The sequence below is a fragment of the Anabas testudineus genome, chromosome 7, assembly GCF_900324465.2.
Source record: "Anabas testudineus chromosome 7, fAnaTes1.2, whole genome shotgun sequence".
Taxonomy (NCBI): domain Eukaryota; kingdom Metazoa; phylum Chordata; class Actinopteri; order Anabantiformes; family Anabantidae; genus Anabas; species Anabas testudineus.
In genome coordinates, this window is record NC_046616.1 from 12,408,833 (window position 1) to 12,423,878 (window position 15,046).

Genomic DNA, 15,046 nt, shown 5'->3' on the forward strand with positions numbered 1-15,046 from the left:
TGATGAAACCCATGGGAGTGTCTGATGAAAGTCTAAATTAAATTTAATATGTCAAAATGTTAACAATAAGCACCTCAAGAGGAAAACACAATATGCTGCAAGACTTTTTGTAGGATCAATGACATTAGGGGCAATTTAAATATATTAAATATAATTCTGCATGACTTTATAGACCAGACAAACCAGATCTGAAAATCCTCACATAACATGCAGATTTTCAGTGATTAATAAGTTGTGAATTAAATGAGAAAATAGCAACAATTCAAGGGTGTCAGACAGGGCAAGCTTTATTTAACACAGCAAAAAAACTAAACAAAAAATCAAACAGAGTTTAAACAAATTTACAAGTCAATCAAAGAAAAAAGGCAAACATAGGTTATCAAAATAAATATTTGAATCAACAACATTTTCATATGACATCCTTGAAGATGTCTTACAGCGATTATAAAACAAGAGACGGTATGTACAATCATACAACTTTAATAGGACATGCTTAGGAGTTTGACTGCACCATTGTACCACACACTGACTACAACACAAAGGCTGCATATTAACATGGTCTATGAGCATCTATCCCATCATAACAAAGTCTGGCAACAGCTGCCTAACGCAAAGAAAAATATCAAGAAATGTTTTATTCAACTGGCCTGGCAATAAATGCATACCTGACCCTGTAATAATGGATGTGAGGATGTCTTCTTGTGAGCCAACTGTCTTTGTCCACACAACCAACCCAAGAGCCAATCTCTCGTTTTCCTAAGCCAAATTGTTGCTAGGCAGTGTCAAGGAATTTAGTGTGACCATGAACGGGAAGCCTTTGTGCAAATCACCACTTTTAAGTTTTCCGACTACCAGGGGCAGTCCACAGCTCCATAAAGACACTACAACCATCTCAGCGAGATCCAAAACAACAATGGGACCTACATCATGGTATTACGTACAAAAAAAATAAATAAATAAAAAATGAATAATGGAAAAATAGCTTTTTTGGACAGGGCCAGCCTGTGCATTTTCACTATGTGTTTCTCAATTATGTCTTTTTTCCCCAGATACGACCCATTTTTTACAAAGATTTTACAAGATGATTGTTGCACTTTTGAAGTATATTTCCAATTTAAAAGCATGTCAACTCACTCAGGTTCTACTGCCTCACTAGTTTCTATTAGGATTATGTAAAATTGACAACAAAGTCTAGCATGTCCAACTCAAAGACGGCCGTTCTCTCGTATTCAGATACTGATATTTTTAAAGCACGTCATCATTGGTTATTGTATATAGGCCTATCAGTGGCTACTTACACAGAGGAGGAAAGGCAATCACAGATCATCAGCTTCTTTGTACAGCAGAGATGGTTTCAGTCTGTAACATGGATGTCCACTGAGCACTTATAGCATGACAATATTCACAAAGCTGCATCTTTATTGCCACACAGGTTACCTTGCATCACAATCACTTAAATCATTATTGCTTTATGGTTAGAAGCACAGAGATCAATGCTGCACACACACATAACCATCAAGCCAAAGATTTAAGCTTAAAAAAAAGGGTCAAATTTTTGCTGTTGTCTCAACCTACAGTAAGTGCTGCTTATTGGAGGTCAATAGATTATCAAGATTGTACAAACACAAAAACTTGAGTCATCTTGGAAGAGTAGAATCACGTTGGGGGTGCTACATTGGATGTTGCAAATGAGAGTAATCCACAAGCATATTACAGTAGTCAAAAAAATCTTAGTGACTTCTGGGAAAAATGATATGAAAGGTATTTTTCTGCTGCATACCATTTGAGGATTGTTGAAAAACTGTCAACAATGCAATGCTACAAATCTTTTGAGGAATTTGAAAACTACAAACTAGATTTTCCCATTAGTAGAGAGCCTGAATTAGGTGTCTTCCTATGCTTTAGAAATGCCTCATAACACTGACTGGATCAAACAACCAGCCACAGATTCATCAATTACACTTATAAGCTCCGCATCGAACCGTTTTGCGTCTCTGCTCCTGGTCACAACAACAAAAGCGTCTGTTTTTCATCCATTAAAATGTCTGTCCCATCACCAAAGAATTTCAAAATAGGTTCCAGCTCTGACAGTAGAGACCCTGGAAGCACAGCTAAACCTGCCTTACTTCTGTGTGTGTCCTCATTTCTGCAGTCATTTTGTACACATGGGGGCACTTCAGCCTCCTCGACTTAGTCCACTGAAAGCCTGTGGAGCAGCGCTGTCCTACACAACCGCGTATCAACAATCCATGCAGGCTGATATGGCACAGACTGCCGTCTACACAGTAGCCTGTGCTCACAGCTCTTATCTCAGCTCCCATCACCGCTGAGACAATGAGAACAGCTCACTATGTAATAGCTCTCACCGTGCTTTGTCACAGTGCTCACTCTACATCTCTGTGCTTTTGCAGGCCTAAAAGGGGACACCCCCCCACAAGCTATTTCACACCTCACACACACACCTTACTAAGAGGGATGTACAGGAGTTTGCTAATTCCTGACAGTTTCATGCTAGATTAATTTTTGTACTTAGAAAAATATCCATTGATTTGTCTGAGAGGCATTTACATCACAAGATTAAACGTCACACGTTGCACATTTCCAATTTGGACAAAATCAACATGTGCCTAGAGATAGTAAAATCAGACAGATGTAACACCATTATAGTTGCATACTGTTTACAGGTGGAAAAAATGACAGCTTGATGATCAAACCTTGACTATTGTTTGTTTGAAAGCAAGAGAAACAGTAATGAAAAAAGATGAATGTGCGCTGAAAGGTTCAGGAGCAAGTGGACAGCAAGGTGTCCACCTCTTCTGAGGGGTGTTTGGTTTCTGGGGGGGTGAGGGAAGGATTCAGCAGGAAGCCCTGATAAAACCATCGTGCCCACCCCCCCTTCCCCGAGACCAAAGAGGCAGGGGCTGGGGGTTGCATGTGAGAACTGTGACCCAAGAGGTCTCCACTCACATGACCGAGCAGCTCTTGGCCTTCTCCTTCTTGAAGGTGGAGGAGAGCAAATCAGACTTGCTGGGCAGGTGGAGAAGTCTTTTGGAGAGGCGGCGGGTGGGGCTGGATTTCGGGAGAGGCTGCAGCTTGTTGATGCAGGCCATCGCTGCAGTGCGGAAGATGCTGTGGATGCTTTTCTCCGAGGTGAAAGCTGAGCACTCCAGATAAGCCTCTGCACCCAGCTGTTTGGCCATAGCAGAACCCTGCAATAAATCGAGTGATAAAGGCTGCTGTTCATAGGATCCTAAGACATTTGTAAGGTTTTCTATTTGCACCAGGGTCACCATGTATTATTTAGTATTAACTGTATTCCTAAAAAAACTCTTCCTGTGATATTTATTTTCTCTCACCTGCTCATAGGTGATGGGAGTCTGTTTCTGATTGGACAGCTCCATCAGCGTGCAGACGTCTTTGCGCAGGTCTGTCTTACATCCAATGAGCAGGATACGTGTGCTTGGACAGAAGTCTAGGATCTCAGTTTTCCACTGTGGACACACAAAATGTCAAGACTAAATCAGGGTGGATTTGCAAAACTCACAGGAAATAAACTGTAAATAAACAATATGTTGTAGATTAAAATAAAGAAAAGAAAACACACAGTGTTGGAAAAGAAGACTTTGAAGTAAAGTACTGAAGCTGTTACCTTCTTCAGACTGCTGTCTACAGTGTCAGGGCGGCTGATGTCAAAACACAGCAAAACTGCATCTGAGTCACTGTAGCACAGAGGCCTCACGTTGTCGTAGTATGGAGAACCTTAGAGGGAAGAGAAGAGAATCGTCCGGTTAAAACTGATAAATATACAAGAATGTCTGATTTTATCTTTTGGCCATAAATGCTGAGCACATAACTTTCACAGATTTTCCAGCACATAACTTATAATCCTCACCCACATAAAAAACAAAAACAATACCCATCCAAAAAAAAGTCACACTAGTGTTTTGTTGAACCGCCTTTAGCTTTGACTACAGTACACATTCACCATTGCATTGTTTCGATAAGCTTCTGCAATGTCACAACATTTATTCTCGTCCAGAGATACCAGAGATTAATTTTTTGCCAAGATCTTGTATTGATGACGGGAGAATCGGACCGCTGCACAATGTCTTCTCCAGCACATCCCAAATATTCTCTATGGGGTTCAGGTCTGGACTATGTGGTGGCCAATCCATATGTGAAAATGTGTCATGCTCCCTGAACCACTCTTACACAATTTGAGCCCGATGAATCCTGACATTTAAGAATATGTCCGTGGCGTCAGGGAAGAAAAAAATCCATTGATGGAATTACCTGGTCATTCAGTATATTGAGGCAGTCAGCTGACCGCAGCAGCAACACCAGATCATAGGACTGCCCCCACAGGCTTGTACAGTTGGCACTAGGCATGATGCCTCTCTTCTTACCCTGATGCACCCATCACTCTGGAGCAGGGTAAATCTGGACTCATCACACCACTTCTTCTTCCATTGGACAGTTCTTAACCCAGTTTCAGTAGTTTCATCAATCTCCTTAGATGTTTTCTTTGCTTGATTCATGCCAATAATTTGACCCTTCTGAAACAGATTAACATCTTTTGCATGCAGTAATTTTCTAATGGGAGACTTTCATCTGTTTCTTTAGTTAAATCCAGGTGTTGATTTTATTTTCTTTGGACAGGTAGTGTATATGTCAAAGGCATATTTTCAGAGCTTAATGCTACTGATTAGTGAGATAAACATTTTAAAGGAATGTTGCAGCAACCATTTTAAAAAACAAGTCCTCAATGTTTCAGTCATCTTCAATGTAAGATGGAACCCCGCTTGTAATTTTTAATACTGTGTCGTACTGTAAGGCCCCAAAAGGCTGAGGTTGTCTTTTAAAATATGTAAGGGTCGTTTCAGGTATTGATGGCTGTGATAACAGTCAGCTGGTCAGAGCATAAGCTGTGTGATCAAGCTGCAGGGGCAGAGCAGAAGAATCCTGCTGCAGGGATTATGTGCAACTGGCATCACTCCTCCTGCTGAGCCTCACTTTGCCGTCCCTGAAACGTCTCTTTTCGCTGCTCCTTTATCCTCTGCTGGCATTTGAGAGAGCGAGAAGATGACAATCGAGCCCTCAATCCTCATTGATGTTCTCTTGCAGTAGATTACGCAAGTGGAACGGTAGGGCTCAGGGCAGGCAGACGCTACTATTCATGCTCAGAAGTAAACCACCCCCCCAAAAATCCTCTGCTCGGCATGCAGTACCTCCAGTCCCTCTGTTACCACAGCAACAGCCTTGGAATCCACCATCTACATCAGGCATTCCTCCCACCTCTCAATAAAGACTCGCCTTAACTGCCAATCAATCATTTTACACCGCGAACTGCCCACCCACCTACAATTGGGGACATTTAATCTGCTCTGGGGACCCCAGACATGCATCCATCACACAAAAACACATTTAAAAAACATGCCAGGACCCCACCTAATGACACACAGAGTCACTATTTAAATTTGGCAGCATCCAGAGGTGATCCCTATCTGTGATAAGATGAAACGGAAGAGAAGCAGCTCAATGGCATTAACGTGTTTACTTCAGGCTGCATGTAAATCCCAAAAGGGATTCAGTGTTCCTCTTATAGCTACAGATAACAAAAGCAATCTGTGTAATCACTCATTAGATTAGACTACAAATAGAAAAACATGTAAAAAAAGCACACACAACATGGACGTGTCCTTATAGATCCGTCTCATGAATACTTAATGTTTTTCCACATTATCAAAGGGTGAAACTGGATTTGCCAGCTGCCGGGCGCTGTGAGTGGAATAATGACAAGCTGTGATGATGAAATTCCTCAGGGCTCATTGTCCTGAAGAAAGTAAACATTGCTGTAAAGGAACAAAGGGACTTGGTTGTAGTATTACGGCCCCACTGGTACTGTATGCCACAGAATGAAATATTACCGGTGTCCTCTTTAATAAGAAATTAACAGAAACCTTGTGATTAAAGCAAATGATTTACTACAGCTGTATTTGCACAAAGATGTCACCACCTTGAGAATGCAAATTGCATTACTGCCCTAACAACCTTTTACACCTAGAGCTGGAGCAGGAAAAGCCACGCTCATCTGTGAGTCAACTTTGCGCTTGCTGACTGTGAAAATTGACACACATTAAAATCAGAACAATCGAGAGCACCAGTGGGATGAGTGTGTGTGTGTGTGTGTGTGTCACATTTCTGAGGTATCTCTATCGAGAGTCAGGAGGTGCTCTTAAATCTTCTTAATCTCCCGAAAAGGCAGCTCGGTTGTGATTCTGCATTAAATGGTCACTGATCTAAATGCATCAATCAATAGAAAGCTGTGCTGGGGGTCCAAAAGCCTTTGCAATTTAAGTTGACAAATGATTTACCCTGCCTAAAGGAAAAGAAGATAGTGAGACACAGGCATTTTTTATTTTACTGAGCCCTCTGCTAAAATTGATGTTATCTTTTCTTTTGGACAAAGGATGGATGATTCGCTAGACGTGCATATTTAGCACACGTTTCTAGGAAATAAATAATGAAATGACAGGAATGAGTAAATATTAGTATTTGAAGCTGCTCAACATGCTGTGTTGGTACAGTTGCAGCACTCTCCTGACACTCCAAGACCCAGATTCTAATCCTGGAAGAAATAGCCGTTTCAATTGTGGCAAGAAAAAAGCCAGGAGGAATAGAGGAGGGAAAGCAGGAGTGCTTCCTACTGAGGCAGATCACAAAGAGCCCTCCTATGCCATTAATCCTTCACCCCCTGCAGTCTAATATCAGAGTACCAGTGTCTGTCTCTTTCCCTCTCTTCCCTCCTATTCACTGCAACAACCTAGAGAATGGTTTGGATAGGCAGATCAGTGCGCATGCAGAGCCTAGGCATGGCCCAAATGTTTCCTTTCTTCCCTTCTTTCTCAACAGCATGCCTCTACAACAGATGGAGAGTTTGTGAAGCATGAAACATGGAGAGTGAGGCTGACTAACTGGGGAAAGGAAGGAAAAGAAAAGAGCATAACCAAATTCCTGCGGCTGAGCTCGACTCCATCCATCTTGATGGTGCGGTGCCCAGAGCTAAGTGTTGTGGTGGAAATTGGGCCAAAGTAGAAGTAGGCTTCACAGGCCAAGACGACGGGCCTTGTGTTGGATTGTACACATGGGGGAGGGGAGGATACGCTTTTCTGTGTGTGCATGAATAACTGTGAGTGTACTTCTGTGTATGTGTCCTAAATCAACCGAGTGGCATAGCAAGTCTTCATCATTAGCACACTCCTCTCCGACAGTGAAAATGCAGGGGTCAGACAGATTAATGATCCAGAGTTGGGATGACTCACAGATTTGGGGATGAGAGCAGCCCTGCCCCTCCACCCACACTCAGCCAGCTGGGAGCTGTGGTGCTCTGCTGCCGCAGCTGATAACTATGGGCTTCACAGCTCGGTCAAAAAGCGCAGAACATTGCATCAGACAGTTGTTCCCTTGTTTCACATGGCAGAGCCAGTCAGAGTGAGTCCTGAAGCCAAAATCCCTACTGGGAGAGCGAGGACATTTCTTTGTTCGTGAGCATCACCACGTCTGAACTGTTAACAAGCTTTACTTTGTAAACTAACACTGTGAAAGTCGGTCAATCTCTGGGCTCTGGATCAAAATAATAAATCAAGTATCGATGTGCACTAATTGAAAATAGTACTCAAGTATTTTTTTCCACTTCTTCAAAAAGTCCTAGTCAGAAGTTAAAATCATTAATTGTAAAGGTGAATTTGACAAGTTTAACCGGCCTGCTGAACCAAAAACAGTTGTCAGGACTAGTACTTAAACGAGCCACACATTTTAATGACTTATCATTTTTTTCCTCACTAAACAGTAAATTAGATCTGTTACTATTAGTTGGTCAGTTGACAATCATTATTCAAACATCAAGTAGTACCATGATCTGCTATTTTTCTGTTTTTTGTTATTGTAAATTCTGATGGACTAATACTTGGGCAAAAGCAATTTGTTGATAGATTTAAATAACTTATAGATCAAATGAAAATGATCTTAGATGTAACCCTAAAACAGACAGAACCCTAAAAATAAAATGACATAGGCATTTTAATGATTATTGTCTATTAACAACAGCTCTCTTTTCCTCTGACATCAGTATTACTACACTACTCTATCAGTGTAAATTGAAATTGGGTCTGTTCCAGATTATTATATGTGAACACTTTAAGCAAAGCTTTTATCAGCATGACCACTTAACCTGAAATAAACACTAACGAGGTTCATTATTCACTATTCATGAGTTACAGTCAGTGGATGACGTTCGTCTTGCCCTCTTTCCCTCCCCCCCCCCTTCATGTCCAATCAGACCAGACTGATTAAAACTGGTGGATTGATTTTGGTCTGTAAATCCAATGCTCAGAGAAGCTGGGTGAAGGAACTGCCTGCCATGTGGAGCTAGTGATGAGGTCAGTTCGATCAATGAGAGGGAGTTGGGATAATGAGGAGACTGTCTTGGTGTGGTGAAGCCACAGCAGCACAACTCCACGTAATTACAGCAAATTATAGTAAGAAGAGGAAACTATACATTGTGACCAACATGTCTCCTTTGTGCCTGTCAGTCATCAGCCTATATGGATACAATCCATATAGGCTAGAACAGGCTAGGACAATAGGGGGGGGGGGGGGGGGGTTAAATTTTCCTTTATGTGAAGAAAGGGAGCAAATTATTCTTACATCAAATCCAAATCTCATCAGTATATTACAGATAGAAATATTCACATGGGTGTATTTATTGTTCGTCTTAGCTGCAAACTAACTGGTATGATTTTGGATATTGCATGAAAATTGGCGATAAGAGCAGAGAAAGGAAGCAACAGAAAGAAGAATTATGTTCAATGAGAGCGGGGGGAAAAAGAAGTAAAGCAAAAACGAAAGAAGGAACTAACTCATTGGGTCAGTCAGAAGGGGTGGCCCACTGGTCCTATTCAGAGTCTTAATCCCCTGCATCATGCTGTTCTAGCGAGCGACCTGTGGTAGCATATGGAAGCAAATGCAGGTCACCAGAGTTTCTCTGCCTCCTGTCTGTCTGCTCCAGAAAACCTTTCTGCTCAACAGGATGTCGATCTGTGTGCCCATCAACCCCCGGCACCAGGCCCACTCCTGCTGGCCTGACCAAAGGTCGGCAGTCTGGGATTAAAAAGCAGGATTTGGTCTGGTGAGGGACTCGCACTTACTACTGCTATTTCCTATTGCCACATTGGGAGAACAGGGGAAAAGCAATACGAGAACACAGTAAATACTGCATCGTCTCACACAAGTGGGTCTGTTACATAAAGGAGTTGTACAGATACACATAACAAACAAACAAACAGGAAAAAAAAAACACACACACAATCACAACTTGCTCAGCCACAGTGACCTAGTGAGGTTTGTAGATACATCCAGCATAAGTGTGAATGCAGAGGAATGTGGGCTGAAGTGTGCAGTGCAGTGAGCATGAAGGAAATCAAACAGGTGCTACACACCCGTGTTTGTAGTATTCAGGTCAACACGCTAAACAGCAGATCCCCGGGGTGATCCACACTGACACATTGACCCTCTTTTTCACGCTCAGTGTAAATGAACATATGATGCACAAAGTCAGCAATAATGACAAGTGAAGCGGAATAATCACTCCCTTTCTGCCTTGTTTCCAGTGACACATATTAGGAACAGCAATATACGTTTAGATTTTCAGTCCTTTGTCGTGCCACATGCAATAAATGCATCTGATAAAAGGACATTAAAATGAACCGGCTGTAATTTAAAGATGTGAACATGACCGAGGTGCTGCAGTTCAACCCTGGCACTTACATCAACAATAGAGCTCAGAAGCCTTTATGTCATTAAACATCACTTTCATTTTCCTTTATTCTGAGATGGACAGGGAATAAAAGGAGCGTGACAATTAGATTTCTTGTCCTCGAAAAGATCCATTTCTGAGGAGGAAATTCAAAGACGCAGCTCTCCTTTCAGCTGAGCCACGCACTCATTATATGCACAGTGCACTGCCTAATATTTCAGTCTCCTTTAGAGGTGCAGGCGCAGTGGCATGCCATGATATGCTTAGACAGACAGGGGAGAGGGTGATCAGTTACCTGAAGTGTCCCACAGGCTGAGCTCCACTCGCTGCTCCTCCAGCTCCAAGCAGGCTGTGTAGTTTTCAAAAACCGTGGGCACATAGGTCTGGGGAGCAATTAGCAACATGGTGCCATTAGTGAAGAGGTGCCAGTCAGCTACAGGTAATGTGATTTTATCTAACTAAGTAGTACAACATAGAAAAACAGACTGAGAGGTCAATCAAACAATAAGCCAAATAAAAAAAAAAAATCTCAATTTGAAGGAATTTTACATCAATCAGTCACTTTCACTGCAGCTGCAGGATAAATTCACCACACACCAATTATAACATAAAAAAAGGTTAATGAATGCAATGACAGGACATTGTATTCATCACGAAAAAGCTCGTGCAATTTAAGGTATCACAGTGAAAGAATTTAAAATAAACCAAAAACACAAAACCTTGAAAATGCGCATGCAAACTGTGCTGTCTGCAACAGACGCACCGATTTTTGCCCCCTGCCACATTCAGTCAGTATAAACAGACTAACACCCTGATCACCAGCAAAACACATAACAGCTGTATGTGCATCCGTTAAAAGGTATATTCTTTTCACAAACATGAGCATGCAGCATACCTCTGGGTAGCAGTCCTTCGCTAAGACTTGCAACATCGCCGTTTTTCCGCATTGAACGTCTCCAACAAGAACCAGTTTACATCTCACCACCATCGGCTGTGTATTCCTCCTTTCCTTCATGGTTTTAATGACAGCAGTGAGTAACAGCTTTCGTTGCAGAGAATATCACAAACAAACAGAAGCAGGAAAAAAAAAACAACTAAAAAGCCCCGAGATGGTCCCAGTGTGATCGAGGCTCTCTGGCGTCTGGCTCTCTCCCAGGATGTGCGCACAGTTGATCTGATTGAATTTGCCACTGCGGCTCTTTATACAGAGGAGCGGCAGCCAATGGCAGCTCAGCACTCCACAGGCTTTCTAACATCCCGGTACTACACTCAGGGGGCTTCTCAGAGAGCAGGACGACAGAACAACGAGCACAGACTGGGGTTTGTTTTATTTAAATCAGAATTGAGTCCAAACTATATTAAGAACAATTTAATACAACTATTTAGTTCTGTTACAATCAGATCAACTAAAGCTGATATTAAGAGCAAGCCACTGAGTTCATTCTCCACTTCTTTTGCTTTTATAATATATAATAACTCCAGTAGCAGTCAGACACTGCAGACTTCTCCTTTCTCACCTGTGGGTCTTATCACTCGACTTCCTGCAAATTGATTAGATTGACTTTCTCAGATCAATAGCATACCACCGACTGGGGACAATGGGGCTGTTGAAACAATTCACAGTGGACTAATTAGTTTACTTTAATGGGCACAACAGAGTCATATGAGTTTTATAAGAGCAATTCGGCCTCCTCCTTTTGAAAGTGATCCTTATCTTCTAAAGCTGGTGTGAAATTCCCTGACACGGATTTAGCAGAGTATGAAGAAGGAAATGTAATCGACTCTGGAATGAAAGAAATGATCTCCGAGCTTCTTTCATCTGGGATTTGCTATGAAACTCATATTAAATTGCTGGTTGCACTATGACAGCTGTCCCAAGTCAGATACAATTTAAACATGCAAATGTTTAATGCTGATCAAAGGGCAGTGTGACCTGTGTCAGTGTCTTCCAGTGTAATCCCACCACGATGACATGTGGTGGGAGAGTGTGAGCCCCCCTGATAGGTGACCAGCCTTCGGCTGCCCACAGGGTCATGTCAGAAGTCTTTCCTCTCACTTGTGCCGGTCAAGCCCATGGAGACACGAAGGCACTGACTTTCACACCCTGAAGGTTATTACTGTATGGAAACAGCATCTTGTTGTTAGCGAGTGGAGGGAGAATTAAAAGATAAAAGTCAATTAAGTGTGTCTGGCGGCCTACCAGCTAATTTATTTACTGTTTCCACTCTGAGCTCTTGCAGATTTCCCCCCAGTAGGTCAAAGCAATTTGCCACCCCATATCATTCATCCCCCATGCTGGGACTTGTCTGTGTTTTACAGCCCAGTGTGTCTGTATGTCAGTTTTTCATTTCCACCAGTTTGACTGATCTTTCTCTCTTTCTCTGTGATAAGATGTGATTTTACACCAGCCTTATAATATTTATATAATATAATACTGCTGACAATCAGTGTCAATAAAGTCAATAAAGTGTTACGTATAGAAAAAAGTTGTACAAATAAAATTGAGTTTAAACAATGTTTTATTCTTACTAAATAAGAAGGTCTCCAAACTGATCTGATGCTGGTGATTACAGGTGACAATAATAAATAATAATTAATAATTATAATAATGATACAGGCTACTGAAAGAGAAATGAGGAGCTAGAGACTGGAGTGTTTCAGAAAGATTTAATAATCAGTATTATAATAGTTATACTGTTGATCACTGAGGCAGCATTGGTCTCAGTTTCAGAACCTTCTTTATCATCTAATATATTGTTTCTTTAATTTTTAAAGATTTATTGTGTTGTTGCCAAGTTGCACCGAACTTGCTACCAATGAATTTATTTATTATCAGTGCAGAGGTTAGATGGCTCTTTGTCTCAGAAGGGACAGAAATAATATTGTGAAACCTGATATTTATCAACATGTGCTGAGAAACGAGGGCAGGAATCTGCTGAGATTTCAGACTGTGAGATCTTTCTTAATGTACTGATCCATTAAAAACACTTCATTACAGATGACTTGTGCAGCCATGACAATGGATGTATTAAAGCGGAAGTGGGTGCACATGTGTACAGTGCCAAGAGTTTTGTGCTATCCTGCTTTTTGGTCATGAATAATTCTTCAACACAGGAAGAAAGAAAGTTGCAGACCATGAACTCTCTCTAACCTTCCAAAGGGCCGGGAAGACATAGCTGCCTGTGCAACAGAGTTCTTCTAATGGGACGGGAACAGACAGGTGGCTGTGAATAATCATCAGGCATAAAGTGACACCTTCCAATATGGCTGATACTAGAGCATGAGGAGGAGGAGGCTGGGGAGGAAATGGGCACTACTGCATTGACGCTTCAAGCCATCACACCTCCACATATTTGATGACAGTGTTGGTAATTAACATCAACACAATGAGACAGTAACAGAAGTCTACACACGGCCTCAGGATCACAGACAAAAGCTGACTCATTATCTTCCCCTCAAGACTTCCAGGCAGTTAACTGAGACATTTTCCTTCCACAGAGTCTCCAGCAGACGGTGTTTTAACCCAAGGTTTCTAGCATGAACTTCACATGTGACATTCTAGTTAGGTTGAAGTGATGCAGGCCAGCAATCAATGAAATGTGGCATTACTAGTACAGGACAGATGGCAAACAATGATCGTCTTCAGATAGAGGTCGTAACAACACACGTTTCTGTGGCAAATGTATGAGCGGGTGCTGAATCTGAAGGAGCATATGGACGCAGTTATGAATGATTTGAACAGACTGATTGTGATTTCCTCTATAAATGCTACCAAGCATTTGTCAGGTTGGGCGGATCATAAAATATAATGCAGCTCCAGGTGCAGTGCACTTACTCAATGTCCAAAATGTTGGATTGGAGCAGGATAGTCATGACCTTTTACACCAATCTGGGAAAATATGTTCATGAATCAGTGAGATGTATCTAAATTTATCTGAAACCATTCTTTAACTGAAACCATATTTAAAGGCCTAAAATGAAAACATGACCTATTCAGATCAAAAGTGCTCACCTTAAAATCCGGGCAGTTAAAACCAGAACTAAAAAAAAAGTTAGATAAAGCTTTTGTTGTGTCATTAAGATGAATCGATTGTTCAGAAGCATCAGGAGCACCTGAAGTTACACACATACCACGTCTGCCATCTGTTGGTGTTATTATGAACTGAAAAACAAAAAAACACCAGACACAGACCTTACTTAAATATAGTTTTTTTTAATTCACCCCGTCTTTCAAATGTGCTATTGACAAAAGACACATCCCGTACATATCATCCTCCTCCTCATCATCAGACACTGTTGGATATAATTTATCTAGTCGATTTGTCCGAAACCATGGGAAATTGTGACATCACCACTAGACCAGACAGCTTGTTCAGTATTGGAGGTGGGTGCAGCAGAACATTCAGTGCATGTATTGCATCATAAAGCAGACATATAAATGATAGTAGTGCAATTATACCCCATCATAACTGAGGACATGTCTCGTCAATGCCAGACTTTGTATTGCATACAGAATTTAGGCAAGTAAAACACAATAGGAAATGATAGTTGTAAAAAATTGTGCTTTGGACATCCAAAGAATGATTAACCTTTTGTAGAAATTTCCTGCAATACAAACAAATAGGAGAAGCTGTTCTATAGTTGTTTTTTATTCTTAAAAGAAGGTTCTGCGCTATGTATCTCAAACCGGGTCCTTCAGAAAATGAATGTGGGTGTCAGTGGAAGTAATCTTTACGGTGGTCCTAAATAACTGCAGTGCACCTTTCAAAAAAAAGAGCAAAAAATACATATAAACACATGCGTCTGAGGCGCTGAATATAGAACTGTGTGCTCTGACTAAAACCCTCCTACTTTCTGTCAGCGTTTGTTAATTCTGTGCAATTTGATAATATTATTCATATTTGCATGTTGAATATACAGTATGTACAGTTTAAGCTTGATAATGCATAAATGTGACTCGTTATGTAGCTCATGTCGATTTTCTCTGATGAGTGAACAGCTCGCTTGACAATGGTCCAAAAAAGTCTTTTTGATGAAACAGGAATACAATATGTCATGCCATACATTAGATTATTTACATAGGTGCTATGTTAGCTGAGTTCTATAGGTTTATATGGTAAAAGCGGATGCCAGCATGTAAGAATTTTAGTGCTTGTTTACTTTTTTTAGAATCACATTTGTGATTCAATTGTGAGTACTGCTAGTTATGAAATGGAGGCAGACAGATGATTA

General features: G+C 41.2%; 1 protein-coding gene across 1 annotated transcript; it reads right to left on the bottom strand.

Annotated features, from left to right (window-relative positions):
- Positions 1-261: 261 nt before the first annotated feature.
- On the bottom strand, positions 262-10,964 carry rnd1b (Rho family GTPase 1b). Its single transcript, XM_026367032.1, has 5 exons — positions 10,710-10,964; positions 10,110-10,197; positions 3,650-3,759; positions 3,357-3,491; positions 262-3,209 (listed from the first exon to the last, which is right to left on the bottom strand). The coding sequence occupies exons 1-5, from the start codon at positions 10,827-10,829 to the stop codon at positions 2,964-2,966; spliced, it is 699 nt and encodes a 232-aa protein (XP_026222817.1). The 5' UTR covers positions 10,830-10,964; the 3' UTR covers positions 262-2,963.
- Positions 10,965-15,046: the final 4,082 nt, after the last annotated feature.